Genomic DNA, 22,913 nt, shown 5'->3' with positions numbered 1-22,913 from the left:
ATGAGATCTTCTGATCTCAGCCTTCCATTGGTAGTAAAACTTTGTAGAACTCATCTTAGCGATGATATAGGGATTGCAATTTAAAGCTTCTTTTATGTTCTTAGTCCCACCAATCATTGAGTTTCCAGTTTGGCCACCATGAGAGTTATGATCTTGCAACTTTGACTGAGATCAAGTAGTAGGCACAGATTGGTATGACACTGGAACATAGTTTCTCTTTTGAACAAAGCTGGCCATCAGCATCATCCTTCATAAAATAGACAACTTCTAAATATTCATTACAAAGTTTATCTGATCAGTTGCATTGCAAAAGAGAGGAGTACATGAAGTTTTTCCAAAAACTTGCAAGCCTGTGAGCAATCTGATTAGACTCCTGTAGATAAATAACAAAACTATACAACAGATAATCCATCTTCTGCTTCTCTAACTTGCTGAGTTTTCTTGATGAGTTTGGAGAGCAGTGTTGTGCACAGTATAGTCCAAAAAGGAGATGAATCCAAAAGCCTTTGAGCTGTCTTGAATGTGGTGTTTCTTGTTACTGTGCAATTTGGTAGAATATTCATGGCCTCTTTCTATCAACTTTCAACCACCATTCCTCTGCAACCCAACATGATTTCTAATCTTACCTCAACTAATCATTTAGGTTTCTACCTTGTCTGTGTTGAAGCTGGACAAAGAACCAGAACTGCTGCACTTGCCTTTCCATAGTAGTGATGGTAGAAGACAGTCAGGTGATGCCATTCTGTTCATGTGCTTGCTTCCCAAATATGTAGTTTGGTTTGGAAGGCCTTTACCTACTAGATTAAGTACATAAACATCACACTATCTAAATGCTACTGTATCGTCATGGTTAAGAACTGCCTGTTGAAGGTGTTGAGGGAGTATCACAGTCGCCGTCGTCCTCGTCGTCAAGATCATCAAAGCCCCAAAACTCTTCTTCCACCTCTTCCTCCTCAAGCATCTTCCATCGATCTTGTGAAATCTCACCACCCTCCAATAGCTCCAGTATCTACATTTAGAACAAAACCATGCTATCAGATGTGTTGCTTGTCATATACACTCAAAACAAATAATTCTAACAGCAATCAGTAACCTCAGTCATGGAAGGCCGCAATGATGCTGTTGCTCTGATGCAGAGAGAGGCTGCAAAGCTGAGCCTTTTCAGCTGCTCCATGTCATAATCATCACCTAATCTTGGATCAACCAGCATCTGTAAGCTGCCATCATCTAGAAAAGGTCTAGCCTGCAGTGACACAAGTCAGGCAAAAGATCGAACACCTGATATGATCCATAAGAACATTGGCTGACATTTACCCAGCTGAGCAAGCTCCTGTGAGATCCATCCACCGGTTTCCGACCTGATATGATCTCTAACAGGAAGACACCAAACGCAAACACATCGGTCTTCTCGTCCACGATGCCGTGCATGAAATATTCCGGCGCCAGGCATCTGTGGATATCATGAGCTCCTCCATTACGTGCATCGGAGTGAGTAGCTTGAATCCAAGAGTTGAGAAGTATGTACCCAAATGTGCCTTCGATCGGCGAGATGGCGCGGTGAGTCCACTCTGACGGAAGCCATTTCGCAAGGCCGAAGTCTGAGATCTGAGACGTGAAGATGTTGGCTTGGCATCAGATGTGCTCTTAGAAGCGGCAGGCGGCAGCGGGCCGTACCTGAGGTTGGAAATTTGCAGTAAGGAGGACGTTGGAGGCCTTGATGTCTCTGTGGATGATCCTTCGCGGGCACTCCTTGTGCAGGTAATGAAGCCCATGGGCGGTGCCCACCGCGATGCCGTGCCGCAGCTTCCAAGCCATTGGTGGTGAACTCGCATCTGCAAGCAACACAGGCAAAGGCCGCAGCTGAATCCACCTTCCTCATACCTTCGCAGAGTTCTCGTTGGCTTTACCGTGGAGATTGGAGGAGACGGAGCCGCGCGAAGAGAACTCGAAGACCAAATGGAGGCCGCGGTCGATGCAGCAACCCAGGAGAGCGGAGACGTTGGGATGCCGCACATGGCCGACGGTACCGAGCTCCGTCAAGAAGTCCTTCTCCCTCTGCTCGTCCGTGGAGGCTCCCACCATCGTCTTCACGGCTATCGCCTGCCCGTCTGCCATCACTCCCCTGTACACCACCGCGTACCCTCCCCTGCCCACCAAGTTATCTACCCAACCCAGGATCGACCACAACGAGCAAAAGATGAGATTTTGACGAGCAAATCTCGTTGCAGCGCGGCTTAAATACTAAAGAATCGACAGACCTTTGTGGAAACCGTCGGTCGCTGCGTGGATTTCTTCATAGGAGAAGCATCTCCAGGTTGATTTCACAGGGGCGGCAATCTCTTCTGTGCTCTCTTCTTCTTTGCTCCTCCTTCCGATGGCGACAGACATCAGGCGCTTGAGGCTTCTGCTCTTGCTGTACAACTGCCTCATTCTTCTGCTCTGCAATCCAGCAAGCCGACGAAGAGAAGCCTCAAAGCAAAGGGGAAGTGGAGGAAGATGCAGAAGCATTAATTGGAGGAGTAAAGTAAGAAAAGCTGTGTGCAAAACAGAGGAGATGATGCTTTGCATTCCAAGGGATACAAGGAAGCATTTTTTTTTGGGTACGATGGTTAGATACAACAAGCAAGAGAAGAAGGGGAATTTTGTAGATGGAAGTAGGTCACTTTCTCTGCCACTGTCTTCCCTGTGACATATGTGCTTTGGTTGTGTGGAAGGTGGTCCTTGGAACTCAAATGCTTGTTGTTACTTGGTGCTGATAGTTCTTTCTGCATTTGAGCTTTAGATGGCACTCAAAATGGAAGAACAATTGAGCAATAGGTGGAACAATCAGCAGCAGTAGGTCACTGTCTCTGCCATTTGTCTTCCTTGTAGCATATATGGGCTTTGGTTCTCACATAGATAATAGCTCTTGAGCAGTTGAGCCATGGCTGGAATCTCAAGTAAGAATAATTGAGATATAGATAGAACAAAGCAGCAACAGCAACTGAGACTGGACTTTTTATCTTCCCCAAAAAAAAGAGCAATCATCAATGGGGATTAGGTCAATTCCTTTGCCACTGTCTTGTGACATATGTGTTTTAGTTGTGCAGAAGGTGGTCTTTGGAACTCAAGAATTTGGTGTTACTTGTTGTCCTTTTGGAATTTAGATCTATAATATATATATATAAGGGTGTGTATATATATATATATATATATATGTATATATATATATATACATATGTATATATATATATATATAATTACACATATATATAAGGGTGTATATATATATATATATATGTAAAACTGCACTTACTCTTTCTCCATCGCAATGGCGGCGTCAACCGCCGAAGGGCCCGAGTGTTACTCTTTCTCCCGCTGCCTTCTTCTCCGGTATCGCTCTCTCTTCCCCTCCTTTCTCTCCGCTCACCTCCTTTTCTTATTCTCTCTCTCTGCATCGCTCCAATTGAGCAGGTTATCTGAGTCGATTCGAGAAACCCTGTCGCGAACCCCATATGCCCCTCCGGAAGGTGCCTCCGTCTCCATCAAATCCCTCGTCGAATCCCTTCTCCCGAGCGGAGACCGGGAAGCACAGGAGGGGTTCCGGAAGGAGGTTAGAGATTTCTTCCTCTGCTGCGCAGCCCTGGCCGCGGCTGAGGGGGACGAATCCCCCACTCTCTTCTGGGTCACGAAAGATCTCATCTTTGCGTCGAAATCGGCTTTACGAGAGCTATCTAGAGCTGCTTCCTTCGAGTCGGAGCAGCAGATGGTCATTGGGCTGTTGCCAGACGTGTTGCCGGCTCTGAAAGGGGTGATAAAGGAGAGCTGTGTGGATACAGAGGAGGAGGAGGTCATCGCGGCCTCGGCGAAGGCGCCGGTGGGGTATGCTATCGTGGCGGCTCATCAGTTTAGGTGGCTAGTTTCCCAGGTTTGTCTCCTCGTAGTAGGTTTTCTCTACCTCGTTGTTGCATTGAAGAATGGGGTGCCATTTGTCATGATGACTAGTTTGATGGTTGTCTAGGTTGCTTATCCTGATTTGGGTAAGTTGTTATGGTTGGTCATCCCGTGCGCACTAACGTCTTTGGATCACTGGTCAGCGGAAGTGAAGGTGCGATATCTTCTTCTTCCCATCCTTTAGCTACTTTTACAAACCTTTTTCTTGCATAACTTAAATTTGAGAAGCGTCATAGTTTATGCCCTTCTTCATTTTCTGTTATTGATGTTCTACCTAAAATCAGGAGTTTCCTGGTGTTGTTTCTCATGGTTTTGTGTCACATGATGGGGACTAATGTTCTGTACTATAAATTTGTTTTGGTTACTCCAAAGCATCTCCCCGATACAATACATCCTTCATCCATTTTAGCGTTATGGCTGTAGGTTTATCGTCATCACTCGTGTTGTCTAATTAATGTTTCAGCACATCATATCCATCTCACTACCACCTGTAATGTATTATTGACAGTTGATGGTTCAGTTTGGCTTTTTTCCTCTTTTTTTTATTTTTTCTGAAACATGATCCTGTTTTATTTTTTGAAACATGATCACTGGAAAGGAATGTGATGAAGTTAGTCGTGCTTGCTTGAACCTCTCAAATTGTAGTTGACTTGAAAATCTGTTCATAAAGACCCTATGTTATTTGTGTGCTGTTACAAGTACTCTAGTTATGTTATTTTGTATTTACAGATACCATCCATTGTTTTTCTAGGATTGTAAATCTACTTTAGAAACTCTATATGATTGTAATGTTTTTTTATTGAGAGATTATTCTTTGGCTTTAAAAGGAAGGGAATAACAATCTTTTTATTTAATTCCAGGAGCAGGGTATTGTTAGCTTTATACACATAGTGAAAAATGTGAATTCAGCTGAGTTAGGTTGGTACGAGGAGGCAGTCCTTGATGTATGCTGCCGAAACATTCTTGCAGCAGATGAGCTGTGGGATCGTATTGTTGAGGTGTCTGTGCTTTTATTGACCTCTACGCAGCAAACAAATCCTCGTAGCCCTTGGTATGTATTCTTATTATACTTATGCTTACTTTTTGTTACCTATCAATGTGGAATAAAACTTGTAGCACAATTATAGCTTTCACGAAATTACTTCTATATTTCAGACTTAGCAAATTTTATTAACAATATATGTGAAAAGGAAATATTAGAGGGCCCAAAAAGGCAAAATATGTCAATGTATGTGTCTATATAGCATGTCTTTGAATACAAAGAAGAAATTAATTGTAATAATAACATTCTGTTCATCATCTTCTGCGTACATGATGCTAGAAATGAGGATTTATGATGTCAAATTTGCTATTTCAAGTCATGTTTCCCAGTCGTTGGACTTATAGATTAGTTAGTTGCATCTGTATAACCTTTTTATGGTCAATCTTGACGGTCACGTCCTACTCTATCCTCTTACTAATCTGGATATGCATATGCTAGAGTAATCCCCTCAGGTAAACTGTATGAACTTTGTTTTCTGTGTGCTTATTTGATCCCTGCAACAGCAGATTGAGTGTGTGTGTGGGAAATTGGTCATTCTTATAAAATGCACCAAAAGTTAGAAAACTTGACTGAATGACTCTTCACTCAAGGCAGAGTATGCTAGGTGTCTAGGTGTCTGGCTCTTGGTATGTCTGATGTAAAGGGAAGCAATCCAAACATGATAGGCAAGTTTGTTCTTTACAGAGGCAGATTATAGGGTCTAGGTTTATGAGTTTTGGAAGTTCTGGAGAATGTTGATTCTGCCATCTAGCTTTATTGCCCAAAAGCTTCTTAATTCTTGAGATTTGACAGTAATTCTGTTGAAGGTTGGCAGCAAGAGTTACAACCAAACTTTATTCATGAACACATAATATGAGATGTTTCATGACCCATCATCTCAGCTCGAAAAGTTTAATGTCTAAGCCGCTTTGGATTTTTATGCTGATTGCTAGAAGCAAACTTCCACACAAAGCTGTACATACCAAAATCAAATTTTGTTTAGCAAATTTGTAATTTACAACAAAGGTTTTTTATATTGATTATCGAAATGACAAGTTGAAATTTTGCTAATGCACTTATCAATTTGAACTTCCATATGTTCTGGTAACGAACAAGGTTTATGTCTTTTCCTTTTCCAAGTTAACAAGATTTTATTGCATGATTATATTCTGCATCATCTTATATATTTGTTTGTAGATACCTAAGCTAAACCGAATATGCATATTTCTTTTGGCATTAGTATGTGCCTTCTCGATCTATCAGCATAAATGAGAAGAGGCTCAAAGCTTTACATTGGCAAAAATAAACTCTTGAGGCCATTAATAGTATAGGAACAATTCCTTCATGCCATCTTAAAATCATTGCTACATAGAACACCATCTTATGATGTTGTAAGTCAAGAAAGTTCTATATTTCAACACTGGATTTGGAAAATTGTAACATGAAAATAACAAAGATTTCATATTTTTTTAATATTCATAGCTGATAATGAAGTTTAATGTAACTGTGATTTTGGCCTTTTTATCTGGATGAAGAACATTTATTGTGAAATAAAAAGCAAAAAGAGGGCAACATCTTTGTAAAGAAAAAAAGTGCATTTCAGTACTACTGGTACTTAATCACATTTGTATCTAGTCTTTAACTTTCACAAATATTGACTATTACATTTCATGTGAATATCAAGTTTTTTTCCTAGCCATTCTAGTGAGCAAACACCCACTGATATACCAACTATTTTTGGTTAGGTTTGAAAGAATGCTAAATGAGATGCTAGGCCACTTGGAACGCCAGCCTTTCAAAAAGGAGCGTCGTATTGCATGGCTTGCTCAAATTGAGCCAGTTTTTGATGTTATGGGTCTGTTTATATTGGCACACTTCCGTCGCATTTTTAATCTTTTCTTTCAGTGGATGCATGCTGATGATGAAGAGACCATTCTCCTGGTAAGGAGTAAAGGCAACGCTGTCATTGTTTTTATTACAATTCTGGAACTGTTGTGACAGTTACGTAGCTTTTTTTCCCCCCCCAATGTATTGTCATGGAATTTTCAAGTTGATCTGTTTTCTGCATATTAACTACCTTTTGATCCTTTGACTAATGTAAGCTAGAAAAAAATTAACTATCAAGAAGGATTTGACATAATTCTTATTGTGCCGCTTACGGTTCTATTTACTTTACATTTACATTTCAACCAGGCTAGTATGTAATACTAGGATGATTGGATGGTTTGAAGTGAAAATAGTCCAGATTTCACCTCAAATATCTCTTCAGTAAATTTGCTAGCAATGTAATAATCAAAATAATTTGATGGTGTGCAACTCATATATGATCCTGAAGTGACATTTGGAGGATCAACATGCACATTCTGGTTTTTACTGAACTCAATCTTCATAATCCAGCCACTTTTACTTAGGAAACTAAATCTCAACAGCTTGCAGATCTGGATTGGATTATGCTTCTTGACATTTCTTTGAACATAATATATGAATCTACCATTGGGATAATCATGGAAGATTAATCCATTTGAGTACAAATACTTCTTCAGTTTGAACTATGTCCATATCTTAACAGGTTCTAGAGCGGCTGAAGACTATCATAAAGCTAACATGGATACGGAAGTCACCCTACTTCGAAAGGTAAAGGTGACTGCTCATGTCACTCACTCCTATTTTATTCTTGTATCTGCTTGAACCCTCATATTTGCTGTTAATCATCAATGTATCTTCAGTTTTATCTTGAGCATTGATGAATTTAACATTTTCTTTTATGTCCACTTCTAGGAGTAAAATCTTCAAATTTATTGTCAATTTTCATTTGACTGAATTTCCTGAATGTTTTTAGGTAACATAGTTTGTTGTTTAAAGTCATGATAATTCAAGTTTCGTTTTCGTACAAAAAAACATGATCCCTTCTCAAACCCTGTTTCTAGTGTTGGTAGATTTTGCAGATTAAATTACTTGACTTATTCCTCTTTTTTCTCATAGAATCATTCAAATTAAGTGCTGACTCCTATTATATTCTGTCCTTAGGTTGGTAGATGAACTAACTCTTCTGTACAAGGAAACAGCAGTCCGAAAAAATCGAGAACCTCTTCGCATCCAAATTCTACAGTTGTTGGTGTTGCTTCAGCAGTGAGGAACTACTGCATCATTTATATCTAACTCCATATTTTCTATGGTCCCATAATCTCATTTTACTTCCTGATCCTCTTAGTTTCCCTTTTCCCATCTAATTTTTCTTCTCCTAATTAGATGCAAAGGTTCACAGTTCGAAAAAGCTTGGGAAAAGCACATGAATGATCCAGACTTGACAATGATGATATCCTCCTTTAATAATCTGCTGAACGAGACTCTGCAACAAGTTCCTTGAGCAATGGAGGTCACTCACAAGATCTACACTGACCTTTTTTGAACAGGAGAACACAGTCCTAAGAAGCAGTAAATAGAGTAGAAATCAATGGAAATCCCAATGGTTAGATGACCGACGCCACTGATTTATATTTTTGTTTTCTGGTACATGTCAATGGTCAGTATATTAAACCGGTACTAATCATGCCTTTGTAAACCTAGTTTGTAATCAAGATAATCGGTGGGTTACAAGACTCTAATTTGTTTCTCCATTTGAAGTTAAAATTTAGTGGATATAGATTTTGTACTGGTATCCTCATTATAGTTCTTCCCTTGTTCTTGTAATTACAATTCCAAATGGTTAGCAATAATGCTGACAATTTTTGTAGATCTTTTGATTTTTTCATTTGACAAAGTCAGTATATTTCTTGTAAAGCCACATTTACAGGGTTTGCTTGCTTCATATTTATCAAACCTTTGATTTCTTTCTTAGATTTGAGCATCAAATTTCAAGAGAAAAAGTAATGATCCTAATAACCTTGTAAAATCATTTTTCTTCCTATTTCTTCGGATGAAGTTTGATTATATTATATAATAACAATGGCAATAACAAATCAAAGATAAGGATGATGTCTGATTACATTATTCGACAACAAAAATAATTATAAGTTGTCATAATGCCCGATTCTTCCTTTATATTTGTACCCCACAGGATATCCTTCACAGCAGCGGTTCTTCATTAGACCCTTCGACTTGCTGGTTCTCATCTCCGTCCTCCATCTTTTGATCCGTAGACTTCGCCCACAAAAGAAGATACAGGCCCGCTGCGACCAGCACTGCCGCAAGAATACTGGAGACAGCGGAGGCATTGAGCACGGTGAAGTGAGATCAAACGGGGAGGAGGGATTCGACCGAACCTTCCAAGGTGGGTGGCGCCTCCCAAGACGAGCGCGTGGAGGAGGAACGAGAAGACCACCAGCAGCGGGGAGAATGCCGTCGCGAAGACGGGGCCTTTCCGGTGTATGCACCAGATTCTTCCAAGGTATGACAGCCCCGTAACAAGGATTCCCTGCAAACATGATCCCTTGGCGTATACAAGAAGAAGAAGAAGAAGAAGACCAAATACGCAGGGAGTGTTCTCACCCCATATAGGATGGCGACGAGCTGCAAGCTTCCTTTCCGATGGATCTTCCATGCCGAAGCGTCCCTCTCCATGAAGGCTGCTACTGTAAAGGTCTGAATGGTACCACATACGGCAATCATGGCCGACAAGCTTAGATCCGCAGGATACCTGAAAGCGATGCTTTCCTGCACGTCAATTGCAGAGTTGAAGTCAACGGAGTGGAACAAAGCAAAGCAACAGTGAGTCGTACATTTTTCCTCTGATAACATGAATTAAATATGCAGCAATCGTCATAGGTGTATTTATCGACACAGAATGCGATTGATTTCTTACCACGGAAAGATCGGCAATGGCACTTGCCGCAACACCAAGTCCGACCATCGTCGTCCCCAGCAGCCAGTCCGCGTGGGATGACGACCCGATCGATGCCGACGACTCTGTAGAGTCACGGTCCGATATGACCATCGCAAACGCACCGGCGGCGGAGACGACCACCCCCCAGAGCTTCGCCTGTCCACCGACGCTCCAGAACCGGAACCGCTCTCGCCGGCATAGCACGGCCAGCACGAACACCAGCGATGGGATCGTGTTGAGCGCCACGCTCTGGAATGTCGTCGTGATGTAACGGAGGCTCGACAAGAGCATCAGCCCCCCTACTGGGATTCTACCAACAACAAAACCATCATACAAACGACATAGAATTCACACAGGAAGCGGGAAATGGATTGGCTCAACTGCAGGAAGCCGACGAAGAACGCCGAGCAGAGGATACGGAAGGTGAGTTTGGGTCTTCTGCCGCTGCAAGAAAAGATGAAGGAGATTGGTTACAGGAGGTAGAAGACCACATATCTGCGTGTGTTGGGACACCTTTCGAAGAGGAGGGCGAGGACGGAGAGGAGGAGGGAGCCAAGGAGCTGGTAATAGGCGAAGAAGGTGGTGGCGCTGACTCCGGTGGAAGGGCGGAGGACGGACCGTAGGATGGCCAAGAAACCAGACAAACAGAGGTTAGTCAACGGCATCACGAGGTAGGGAAGCGCCGCCGCACTGGCCAGAGATGCACCCGGCCGGCCGCCGATCTCCGTTGCCATTCGAGCAATCCTCTCCTCCCTCTGGTGGTGGATGTGATGAGAAAAACGAGTGAATATTACTGACGCCTTAAATAATACAGTAAATAAAACGAAAAATTGGAAGAAAGTTGCATCATATCAATTGGTCTTCGAGAAATTGTTAGGTGAATTGGAACATGAAATATATTATTAATGTGATAATATACTAATCAATTCGAATATATTCATTTTGATTCGAAAGTACATATAGCGATTATTTTACGGCAAACATGCATGACTCGTTGATGGATAGGCCGCAAACATGAAGTCTACCACATGCAGGTCTGGTCCACTCCAACGTGAGTTGTCGGTGTCCTTTCAATGAGTGTTGCCTCCTTTAAAGTTGATGGAAAATAGAAAATTTTTGTTTACCTATTTTTGGCTTCTCTAAGTTTGATATTTTTTTAGATAACACCATAAGTTTAAAAATTCTTATAAACCATCTATGGTCGCATAAAAAGATTATTTTATACTCTTAGTAAATTTAAAAAATTATTTTTTTTAAACCCACTATCGTGATCGCCTCCGTCCGACAGCATCACACACATCTATTACGGCAACGCTCGAAACCTATCGTCGTTGCCTATAGCCCTCATACGAGGGAGGGCTACCATCGCCCGTAACCATGGCTACCTCTCTCTACTCATAACCCTTGCATGATGATCAGTTGTTGTCACATGCAACCCTGGCCTCTCCCCTCCATCCCACGGTTGGGCGTCACCCATAATGCTCGAGTAAGGGTTTGTTACTGTTGTTGCACATTTGTTATTAGCTGTAGAGGGGCTACGTAGCCTCCTCTCACTCCTTTCTCGTTAGCATGTCTCCTTGTGCCCTCTCTCATCAATAATTCTAGGCGAAAAGAGGTGGATCGCCCTCACCCATAGCCTCCGTTACTAGCCACGGAGCCTATACCTCTATCATAACTCCAATGAGGGTCACTGTACTTTCGTCATAAGATAGGTCTATCGGAGGGGGACACTCAATGGGGCAGAAGGAAGATGGTGGCTAATAGAGTAGAATAGTTATTTTTTAAAAAAAATATACTTTGCGAGAATTTTTCAAATATGAGGCAGAAATTCTCAAACTTTAATTTTTTTTCTAAAAATCCATATATATATATATATATATATATATATATATATATATACATACATATATATGTATATATATACATATACATATATATATATATATATGTATATATATATATATATATATATGTATATATATATATATGTATATATATATATATGTATATATATATATATATATATGTATATATATATATATATGTATATATATATATATACATATACATATATATATGAGAGAGAGATTAATATTGGCTGTGTATGGCCTTCGAATGTATGAGAGAGAGACGCTGCTATGTAAAGCATTTGAACTCTTTGATGGAAACAGATATAATATTATTATTCATCATATTAACAGACGTAATATTATCTGCATAAGTGATTGAGCATTACTACGTATATTAACCATATCTTTCGGGAGTTTCATGGATATCTTATTTTGATTGAAGAGCCATCTGATCCTTCCGATATCAAATTTAAAGAAGAGAAACATCAAACTAAAACCCATTTGATGTGTTTCTTCTTTTCTATGTCCTGTGCCATCTCCTATGAAACAACAGAATCTAACATGCATACGAGGAACAAGATGAAATAGATGGAGCAAACTGTTTCATATTAGATGGTTCTCTCTTCCGGTATCAAACATCAAGAAGAAGAGCTACAATATATACGGCCTATGACCAGAAGACATGGATTGATCCTTTTGTACATCAAATAAAAGAAGTTTCTTATCCACATCCTGTTTCCTATCATTGATCAAAGAGGAAACAAACAAACAACAAAATCTAGCTTTCTTGCACCCAATCGTACGCATGTGTTGGCTTGGAAGCTTCTAAGTCCACATTAATTTGATGAAATCCAAAGTGTTATTTGTCTCTTGCTTGTGCTGTTCTTGATTGGCTTCCTTGGTGATATCAATTAGATATCAATTGAAATCCACATCCTAGTCACATCTCTGTGGGCACCCAAGGCATCATCTCGATCAGCTTCTGATGGTAATAAAACTGGAGTTGTTTGAGAACACCAGATTTCAGTCACAATTCTGCATGACCAAAATGTTGGAATTCCTGCAAATCTTGCCATCACTCTCTACAATGCATGAAAAGTGCCACACTCTCCAAATGATGTTAAGCACAGCAAATTGTTCATTTGGCCTTGACAAACAAGTCCAGTGCTTAATTTTCCATTCATGAGCAAGCTAGAAGACAACACTACCTTCGGGTGATCTCTTAGCTATTACGTTTGTTCTAAAACTTCAATAAATTCGCACATATTAAATAGACTTACAATTTCAGTTCGAATGGAAGAATTGCCAAGAAATTAATAACATGAAAATAATTTGAAAAACTATTGGCAAGTTGGAAGACCGTGGAGGCATCTTGTCGAGGAGAATGCAGCATTTAAATTAGTTAGCTGCGATCTCCAGTCTCGAACTCCTTGATGATCCAACAATCTTCTGCTTCATAAATCAGATTCCATGGTTCTGAATCCTCGGCTTGCTTTAAACCTGGGACTGAATGGTGAGAATGGCAATCGAAGGCTTCTACTTGGCCGAACAATGACAACTCTGTGAGCCATTTAAATGATCGTGAAGTTGGAGAGCAGATGCATCAAACTATTGAGAGCTTCAGGATAAAATTTTCTGGCAAATAAATAGCATGGCCTCTTCATCCCATTCCACAAACATGGTCTCCGTTGAACAACTTTCTGCAAAATGATACAAACAAAAGAATAATCATTAAATTGTCTTATAATCAGTGAGTTCAAAGAGCAAGTCAATCATAGATTGCAAATATCATATTAAAAATTTTCTAATATCACGTTAGCGTACATCAAATATGAATCTGAAAATCAAGAGCAAATCAGCCAAACCTCTACAAGAGAACTAAGTAAAGATCCTGAGGAATAAGTTCCCACCCCTAGAATTCAATCTTTTTCTCATATGAAAACTTTGTTGATCAAACAACTATGCTCTACTTGCCAGTTTGAATGTAGTTTGATTGCCTTCCCCATAATTCGAAATGTTTTATTTTATTTAGCTCAAGGCAGAAAATCACTAGGGATTATAAAATAAAAATAAGACCTTCATGATTTGTCTCTAAGTGCAGCATACATTTACCTGCCCTAACTCAGGATGTAAATGTATATTTTTTCGTACCCCCAGTGCATCTGATCTAAATTAATGCTCCTTATCACATATATTTTTTCGTCTTTCCTATGTTTTAATCTCTACCTTTCCAAGTTACACCAGATATTGATCCCAATATCCCCACAACTGCTACAGTAACTTGGATGTTGTCCATTAAACATCCAATATTCTCTATTTATAACCAACTGATACAAGCAACTGACTAAATTTAAATACTAAAATATAGAAAATATGAACATAAACATAAACGCCTTATATTTTAAGTGTGCAAGGAAGAACATCATAATATATTTCCATAGACTGGAAGTAAAGAACAACACTGGAAGCTGATTCACTAAGCTTACCTTTGAATCGCTTGTTACATGAATGCTCTCATCAATAGACTGCAGATAATAACATCATAAGAATTGATGACTGAATGATTATACGTGAAATATTAAATCTAATGTAAAAACCTTATAAAATGACAATTAGATTGTTTTCTTAGCAATTTACAAGAAAGATGAACATACGATAATATTCTTCAAAAGATCAAAGGTTACATCCCGAGCCCTATAAGCCTTTGGATGCCATTTTCCTTCAGACCAATCTACATGGGTAACTGACCAATTTGCAATTCCACCAGGATCAACCATCTGAAAATTAATAAAAAAAGTGAGGTCGTTGGGTAAAAAATTCAATCACAGATGATTACATATAGAGTCATGGACAGAAGTGACTGATATGCTGACATGGAAAAGAGTTGGCAGATAATGTTCATCAGAATAGCAATTGCGTCCTTCCATTCGTGGCTGTGACAGTCAAAACACAAGTTAGAACCGAAGCATTTTATATAGTTACAAGTTTAGTCAAGGTTTGTGGTAAAATATACTAGTATAGTGATCCTATAGGCAGCATCTAAAACTTCCATAAATCCATTCTTGACTATCCAAAGGCATGTCTACATGATGTATAAATTACAAACTATGATGCTTGAAGAAGCAGAAGTTATATGTGAGGGTAGTGGCTTCCAGCAAATCTGAAATGCTAGATTATGAACTTAAAAGACCACATGATTTACTGGTAAGTGGCCCCCAAATTCTTTCATTAATAATGCATTAATGGTTCAAATTCCAAGAATTAGATAATCCTCTATGCTGAATAGATTCATCTCCTTTAGAACATTTCTCTGCAGTTTAGGCCTGGAAAATCATTCTACTACTTTTACAATTAACTATAGGAGAATTGGTTATGGTTTTAATTAGAAGGTGGTGTAGAGCAAAGAGATATGTTTCTATAAAATAATGACTTTAAAAGTTGATTAGCTTAATGCTGTGTAAGTCATAGAGACATCATAAGTAGGTTAAAAACCTTATAGAATAATCAATAATGAGACAACCTTGAACTGATTTATTAGGTTCTACAAGAGGTATATATCTTTGGATAGATCTATATTCTATAAGCCATGTTAAACAGATTAATTTTCTTTTCAGGCAGATTATTTTTCTCACTTGTTCTTATAATTTTCAATTCTATGTCAAGTAACTAAACCATAAGGCTCAGATATTGCATTACATGCTATTTTCTCAAAGTTTGTCAGGTTGAAAGAGCCCATAATTTCATGACTTCAAATACTGTTATGACTACTTACTGAAGAAAATCTCTTCAATGAATCTGTTCCTTGTCAAACAAAGAAAGTCTTATAAAGTAACAGTCAGAAGCAACAAATAGTTGTGTTGACCAAGAGAATATCTTGATCAGCTACCCGTTGCTAATGACATTTGGAATATGAACAGCCAGTTGACACATTAATTGTTAGTATGATGTTTATAGAAAATTCACATTATACAATAACAAAGAATCTCATTATTTAGTGACATAATGAGAGATATTCCATGGTCTATCAACTGAATATGACAATTTAGTGATGCAAAATGACATCCATTTCAAAGTTTCTATAGAGCAACTGTTTTGTGGTACATGCAAGCAGTAACTTGTATCCTTTATGATAACTTACCCTGCAGTAAAGCTTGAATTTTGTATAGTAAACACTGTCAGCTAGAATTAGCACAGCGTGCTGCCGCTTGATTGAGAACCACTGTTACATGGACAACACTTAGATAAATAAAATAAAAACAATACTATGTAAATAATTAATCACTTAACAAGAACAGTTGGTTTTCCCCTAGCAAGCAAGTGTTGTAAGTGCATATAGCAATTTCAATAATTTAGTACAGCTCCTTTTGGTAGCTTTAAAACTTAATGCCATGCTCTCTCAAGTTCCAGTAAGAGACAAAACATCTTCATCATGGTCTGATTTTTTGGTTTTGGTTCAGTTTCATACAATGATCACAGAAAATGTTTCTGCTGTCTTGGCAGTCTTGGATAAAGTTTAGGCTATTAGGTTCTCTAATTCAATAAGAAAATGAAAAAAAAATTAAGTACTATAAAAATAAGACAAACAAGGAAAATGTTTCTAACACATTATGACTAATGGGAAATAGTATTAGATGCAAAGTTACATGTTTATGATTAAAAAGAAAATAAAAAAAAACAACACACTGTATCCATTAAACCAGTTTAACCCATGCATTGGAGTCTTGATAATTGAGGCCTCTTTGTTAGATGGTGATGATGGCCTATGTATGTGTGTTTGTGTGTGTGTGTGTGTGTGTGTGTGTATTACATACACAGACACATATATGTGCATATGTATAAGTATAATTACATATAAATATACATTACATATACATATATGTAAATGTTAGAAATCCATTAATGATGAGTACGAATTACTGATGCAATAAGTGTTCTTATAGTATCCAGGTGAGCAATTAGTACAAAAGTTTAATCATAGTCAACTCCAAACTATTGTGAGTAGCCTCTTGCCACCAATCTTACCTTGTTTCTTTGTAATCTTGTAATGACTAGTCCAAGTCAAACTGGTCAGATTTGACATAAATCAGGTCTGATACCAATTCAACCCTAAAGCTTAAACTTTTGGGTTGAATTAGTGCCTAACCTGCTATGTGTTGACCCTGACCAGTTTGACTCGACTCATCATTACAGGTAATGCATATATATACATATATACACAAACATATACACACACACATAGACACATATATGTGCATATGTATATGTATTTATAATATGACAAAAACCAAATTATCCTTGCTAATAATTGAATTCAACTAAAGGGTACGGTGGTCACTGACTCATCCCATCATTACCAATGCAATAAATTCACTGGAAGAAAATTCGTACCCAATGACCTGCCTACCCTTGATTTGGATTGGCATTCCATCCTTAAAGGACCAAAGGCAACTTAGACCTTTTCCTAATAGGTGCATCTTATAAGTTGCTCCATTAGGGGTTGTAAAACTTTACCATACACACATTTACACACACATACTTAGATGTATGTATAAGAGTGAAAATTTTGATGAAGTTATGACTCTTGAAACCCTTGAGTGTTGTTTATAGTTTGACAAATCAATCTCTGTTGCAACCAAGTCATCTTGGCACAATATTGTTGTACTCTGATTGTGTCAATTTCATTATGATGAAGCAAAGTAGCATTAGTATAGCTTACCTGTGCACCTTTCCTGAAATCTTCCTTTTCAATCTCAGGCAACATATGTTCAGAATATCTGCCTGCTCCATGAGGGCCAGGATCTTTAAAACTGAAAATACAGAAAAGCTTCTGCTAACTCTGAGAGTTCAATTGATCAATTTGGCTATATTATAAAAATATAAAAAATAAGAAAGTAAAGAAGATTCATCAAGGTAAACTATGCAGATTTATTATAAATTTTGCAATAGTTTTACCCGTCGATAAAACTGACATTTATACCCAACAAATAGTTGTATATATAATCAAATTTGTGGAGTGGCACGCAACTGCAAAACAATAAACAAACAGTCAAAATTCAGCATAAAAAAATCAACAAATTAAAAAAGAAGAAAGCAGCTTTTTCATAAGAATCACCTGTCCGAGAGTAAAACAAAATGCTGATTATCAATATCTTGGAGTGCATTTGCCAACAACCTCTTTTCTGCATCAACCATAGAAATTTTTCCCCAGGCCACCTGCATGCACATTGGATATGTTAGAAAAGCCTTTTTGTTTTGTAAGCATCGATTCATGATTCCAGAAGTATAACTACAACTCTTTCCAAACTGATATGGAAGGCATTTGTTCATTTGATAAAAAAATATCAGTAATTGCTGTAACTTGCTATTTTCATTCACAATTGAATTTTTGTGTTACAAAACTAACTAAAAATCATACTTGTAAGTTACAATACAAGTTGTAACTTTTCTTGCTGAATGCTTGTACATTTAACTTTTCTGCTAAAATGTATTTTCTTTACTGAAAAAGGGAAATTGCAATATGAGATACAGTGTTTCCCAAGGTTAGATCCATTTAGTTCACTCACTAGTTTAAGGTCATTAACAACAGCAATTAAGATATGACCCCTGTTTTAAATTGAACATCATCAAATGGATGCAAAATATATGCTTTGTCATCCTTGTTTTAAGGGCTGCAAATTTTTTGGCTTTGTCTCCATCAGAGAAAATATTATAAGAATATTTTATATACTATTCCAGTGCAATATACTTGAGGGCAAGCCTTTGATGTCGTGCTAGGCTGCTTCTTTATGACCTAGGTATCAAGGGTTCGAATGATGAAACCTCTGGGTCGTTTTCTTTGCCAATACCATACACTTGGATAAATTTCTTGACTCATTCTTCAACCTAGAGAAAGGATATCTAACTTGTTAAAACCAAAAAGACACAAACTTAGCATTATAAACATTTTCATAGGTTCACACATCTATGAAGAAGTTTTTAGAGATGTAGATAAAATTTTCAAGTCTAAAATACAGTATATTTATCTTTTTTTATGAAAAGATATATTTGTTATCCATAAGATATAAGATTATTGTGTATTTATGCTATAATTATTTAATTTGATTCATCAAGGAGGGAAAGTCTCTCTCTTAGTTGACTTTTTCTACTCATAGTGATGGAGGCAAAAAAAATATGTGCAGATAACCTTGCTTCAGTCAAAAGAGCTAACAACTTCATTCTTAAGTTAAGACGAACAGAAATTGACCTTTTGGGATGACAGACGCATAAGTAAACAACTATTACATCAGAAGCACCCTTAGTATTTTATACGAAAAATTGTGCATGTCTCAAAACCACAAAGTGGGACCACCCTTTTAAATTTCTGCATTTCAATTTGATAAAGTCTTTCTGCACCTTCCATTTTTGTCAGTTTCACCCTTCTCAATTCAGTTGTAAATATATCTCCAAGAGAAAGAAGGAAGAAATGGATATGCAGAAACAAGAACTATCATCAAGTGACGAGCTCCAACATGGATAACTATACAAATAATCATAACAGATGATACCATAACAAACCTTGTGAGATACATGAGTAGGATGAAAGAATTCAAGGTTGCATAAATAATAAACTACAGCTTATCAGAACTTCAAGCAGAATAGTATCACATCTTAGATATTAGTGGGTAAGCAAGTATCCTCCCAGACCACACATAAGAACATTCTCTGACAGTGAATAGCAAGTAATATCAAATATTCAAGTCCAAAAGACAAATCATGCCAACCCTGAAAAACTATATGATAATAATAATCTTAAGCTGGATTGCATCCGAAAAACCAAGCCTATAGTATCTGAGACATGATATGGAGGTTTTGGCTGTAACAGAAGGTCTTACAAAGGCAATTATCTTGTATATTGAAGCTCATGCCAACTTTACTCATCAGCTGCTTATATATCATTTCGAAAAAGCATTTAGCATGAAGCCTTCTTTGGCGATCAGATGTAAAATTATTTTTCTCCCACATAGATTGGGTAGTTACCAACACTTTTAGAAGGATTAACAGATGTTATAGCAACCAATGCACCTTTTCTGTTATAACAAATGCAGAATTGCTATGGATAATGAGAACTGGTAGAAAAATTACCTTTTCACTGCGAATTTCCTTTCCAACAAATAATGAACTAATGTGTAGTGGTTTTTCCCTTGACGCATGAACATAAATAGAAAATTTGTCTCCATGGCCCTACACACATAGGTTAAGGGCATACAAGTCAATAAGTCAGAGAAATCATGCATAATTATCAATTATTGACCCATTATATGAATTTGCTCTCACTAATTTGTATTGAATTTGAAACAAGAAAAACAATAACCAAGACTACAAGCATAGTAGAAAATGATTAAATAATATAAATACCCAAGCTAAGAGTTGTACCAGGAAGAACTTCTCCCAGAGCTTTTCAAAGGGCAGTGAACCTGGTGTCAGGAACATGAACGCAATCTTAGGATTCTTTGACTCAACAGCTGGCATCAATAGAATGTCTCTGATCACAACACGAGCAGCAAGCTCATCATCATTATAAACCCTAGTGTGCACAGGCGGAAGCCACTCTTTGAGGCTACAGACACTGGAAGAGAAGAAGTAGCATGCCGAGTAATGCTGGAGTGGATGGACGTATAGTGCAACCAGTGCCATGCATACCAACAATATCGGAGCAAGGATCCATAAAGGCCTTCTTGAGGGGGCTCTGTGGCGTGAGGCAGGCATGATTTTTGGGTCATTAGTGCCTGGCAACCATGCCTGCGCTATCATGATTATTGAGCTTCATTAATCAGCCAATGACTCTTCAAATGGTAGATGAGCTCCCCCCAGGTTCCTAGAAGCAACAACCAACTGAATAAAAGACAGGGTTCACCAGCACAGATGTCTTAGTTGTTTATGTACTATGAACCTGAAAGAACACAAGAAAATCACACATATCATATTCATTTGCAATGTGAAACGACAAAAAGAAACAAGGAACAATGACTCCAAATCAGCAAAAGAATAAGAATAAGAACAGCAAGATCATTCACAGAATTAACTGAGCAAAGAAGTTATGAAGTAGAAGCTATTCAGATGGACAAGAATGTCAACTTTGCTGGACATAGCTGAAAACCCTCCTCGAATCTTTAATATATTCAACTAGCTTAACCCACTGGAAATGGAAGAGCAAAATGCTCCAAAAAGAGAATCTTTTTTGTCTCAACCAAACCTAGCTCTCCTCCAGTGTTACAGCTTTCCAGGTTCTTCGATTCTCCGTCACAAGTTAGACGACGCCGTACAGCATTCTCTCGTCACTTTCCAATATCAAGATCACAAAGAAAACTGCAAGAACTTTCGTAAGGACAATCAAGGAAACATTACGATCCCCTGCAAGCTTGTTCATAGCCAACCTAAGTTACGGAAACGAATTCCACTAGAACCAAGCACGCAGCCGTGAGGATCGTACAAGATTCCACCTTTTTCCAAAGCCACAAGCACCCAACTCAGGCCATAAAGCAGCACAGCTCGACCTAACAACTCCACCGAAACGAAACCTCTGGAGTTCAAAAGAACTCGAAAAAGCCGACCAGAACTACAGAGTGGTGGCGCACCTCCGATCGACGGGAAGATGGATCTTTGGAGCTCAATGGAGATTCTACGGGGCTCGAGGAGGCGGAAGGGCGAGCGAGCGAGGGGGAGTGGGGTGGGGATGGTCTCAAAAATAGCGTTTCGTTATTATACTGCTTCTTAACGCTGCGGTTTCCCATTTCGTGGCGGGTTCAGTCCCCGTACAAGTATTCCACGACCATCACTCCGATCGCGCCGTTCAAACACTCACAATAAGATGGGGCCCACTAAATCCAACCATCAAGATGTAAGAAATAGACGTCCCTCTGAAGGGATGATTGGATAGGATCCTCATTGTTGCGGCGCACTCTGTTATGGCGTTTCTTTCGTGATGGGTTCGGGATCCCGTACAGATATTTTACCTGGCTAACTTCGATCAGGCCGTTCAAATCATGTAATAAGACGGGACCCATTAATCGAACCATTCACATGCAATCAGAAAACGTACCTCTGTAGGCATGCTTGGAGAAGATCCTTATTCTTGCGGCGCCCCTTTATTCTTGCGTTCTTATTTGAGGAACAATTTAATTCTACCATTCTTTCGTTACCCGATCTTCTACCGGAGTCAGGATTGCGAAGAAACCAGCTTCCGTAGGACCCATCTGTTGGGCCCGCATGATTCATCCTGTAATCATGCGAGTAACAGTATATATTCTACATTTTGGAGTGTCGTTTGTGCTCCAATCAGAGCTTTGTTTGCGCCAACGAGAATTCTTTTACTCAATTAAAGTTGCTTTTTATTTAGATAGGAATCAAAGAGAAAAATAATTTTTAAAAATATAATATTATTTTTAGAAAAATAAAAATTTGAGATACATTATTTCTTATAATTTTTAAGGTTTTTTATGGGATTGGTTCATCTAAGATTACATTAAACCAACAAATTCAAGTAGAATTTTGTTATTGCTTTTTTTTTATGAGTCAAGCCAAAACAAAGCACAATTAAATCATGTTCGACATGATATAATTATAAACAATATCATGTACACTTCATGATCTAAATAAAATGTTACGTGTAGGACTATTCGACACGAAAAGATTTATATTGCTAGATATTAGATACATGAGGGCAAGTAAAGCATTAAGGATCATGATGCCCATTAGAAGCATAAATCGAGATGACATTAAGCCAATTAGTTGTTGATATCAACTATATATTTGGAGATTGTGATGTGAATTGTAGGTTAGATTATGGAGCATGTTAAGAGTGTTACATATGGTAAATGCTCTCATGTAAGCTTGTCCCTTGTATGATTAAATTTATCTAAGGTCTCTTTGGATAAAGTAAGTACTAATGTTTGTAATTTCATATTGTTGACTGTATTTTTTTTATATTTAAAAAAATAACTCATATTTTAGGTATTTTCCAAAAGGTACCCTTCTTTTATTTTTTTTTTCAAATAATAATCCTAATTTTAAAAAATTCAAAATATCCCTCAATTTTTTTGCTAAAAATTTTTATTATATTTTTAATGGCACTTATTAAGTATTTTATTAAGGTACTAAAAATATTATATACACTATTGAAAAGTACCATAAGTGACATCATATTATGCCTCTTTAGTGATTAGTACTTGCAGACCATTATGAAATCATATTTTTATGTTTGTAGTTGGTTTGAATGAAGTTAGGAGTCTATTTAGAACATTTACAATGT

General features: G+C 38.0%; 4 protein-coding genes across 8 annotated transcripts; 1 reads left to right on the top strand and 3 right to left on the bottom strand.

Annotated features, from left to right (window-relative positions):
* Positions 1 to 274: 274 nt before the first annotated feature.
* On the bottom strand, positions 275 to 2,997 carry LOC135638818 (probable receptor-like serine/threonine-protein kinase At5g57670). The gene is made up of 7 exons (XM_065152265.1): positions 2,259 to 2,997; positions 1,908 to 2,162; positions 1,675 to 1,832; positions 1,526 to 1,605; positions 1,315 to 1,450; positions 1,094 to 1,243; positions 275 to 1,009 (listed from the first exon to the last, which is right to left on the bottom strand). The coding sequence occupies exons 1-7, from the start codon at positions 2,566 to 2,568 to the stop codon at positions 851 to 853; spliced, it is 1,248 nt and encodes a 415-aa protein (XP_065008337.1). The 5' UTR covers positions 2,569 to 2,997; the 3' UTR covers positions 275 to 850.
* A 219-nt stretch (positions 2,998 to 3,216) lies between these two features.
* Positions 3,217 to 8,618, top strand: LOC135638817 (uncharacterized protein At2g39910-like). Of its 2 annotated transcripts, XM_065152263.1 has the most exons (8): positions 3,217 to 3,372; positions 3,454 to 3,907; positions 4,001 to 4,087; positions 4,794 to 4,984; positions 6,700 to 6,895; positions 7,524 to 7,588; positions 7,982 to 8,083; positions 8,204 to 8,618. In XM_065152263.1, the coding sequence occupies exons 1-8, from the start codon at positions 3,311 to 3,313 to the stop codon at positions 8,319 to 8,321; spliced, it is 1,275 nt and encodes a 424-aa protein (XP_065008335.1). In that variant the 5' UTR covers positions 3,217 to 3,310; the 3' UTR covers positions 8,322 to 8,618. The 2 variants fall into 2 exon arrangements, with proteins under 2 accessions (XP_065008335.1, XP_065008336.1); XM_065152264.1 differs by having other exon boundaries at positions 7,524 to 7,594; positions 7,982 to 8,618.
* A 209-nt stretch (positions 8,619 to 8,827) lies between these two features.
* LOC135638819 (WAT1-related protein At4g08290-like) lies at positions 8,828 to 10,593 on the bottom strand. The gene is made up of 6 exons (XM_065152268.1): positions 10,290 to 10,593; positions 10,158 to 10,220; positions 9,756 to 10,086; positions 9,443 to 9,607; positions 9,217 to 9,368; positions 8,828 to 9,149 (listed from the first exon to the last, which is right to left on the bottom strand). The coding sequence occupies exons 1-6, from the start codon at positions 10,508 to 10,510 to the stop codon at positions 9,020 to 9,022; spliced, it is 1,062 nt and encodes a 353-aa protein (XP_065008340.1). The 5' UTR covers positions 10,511 to 10,593; the 3' UTR covers positions 8,828 to 9,019.
* Positions 10,594 to 12,774: 2,181 nt separating this feature from the next.
* Positions 12,775 to 21,346, bottom strand: LOC135585174 (glycosyltransferase BC10-like). Of its 4 annotated transcripts, none has more exons than XM_065150594.1 (11): positions 21,241 to 21,346; positions 20,039 to 20,555; positions 19,748 to 19,846; positions 17,739 to 17,839; positions 17,579 to 17,650; positions 17,343 to 17,433; positions 15,765 to 15,845; positions 14,500 to 14,559; positions 14,281 to 14,403; positions 14,113 to 14,151; positions 12,775 to 13,326 (listed from the first exon to the last, which is right to left on the bottom strand). In XM_065150594.1, the coding sequence occupies exons 2-11, from the start codon at positions 20,414 to 20,416 to the stop codon at positions 13,198 to 13,200; spliced, it is 1,173 nt and encodes a 390-aa protein (XP_065006666.1). In that variant the 5' UTR covers positions 20,417 to 20,555; positions 21,241 to 21,346; the 3' UTR covers positions 12,775 to 13,197. The 4 variants fall into 4 exon arrangements, with proteins under 4 accessions (XP_065006666.1, XP_065006667.1, XP_065006668.1 ...); XM_065150595.1 differs by having other exon boundaries at positions 20,039 to 20,497; positions 21,241 to 21,341; XM_065150596.1 differs by having other exon boundaries at positions 20,039 to 20,480; positions 21,241 to 21,337.
* Positions 21,347 to 22,913: the final 1,567 nt, after the last annotated feature.

Source organism: Musa acuminata, chromosome BXJ3-5, assembly GCF_036884655.1.
Source record: "Musa acuminata AAA Group cultivar baxijiao chromosome BXJ3-5, Cavendish_Baxijiao_AAA, whole genome shotgun sequence".
Classification (NCBI taxonomy): Eukaryota; Viridiplantae; Streptophyta; class Magnoliopsida; order Zingiberales; family Musaceae; genus Musa; species Musa acuminata.
The sequence above is the reverse complement of the archived record's forward strand: the minus strand, read 5'-3'. Positions and strand labels throughout refer to the sequence as shown.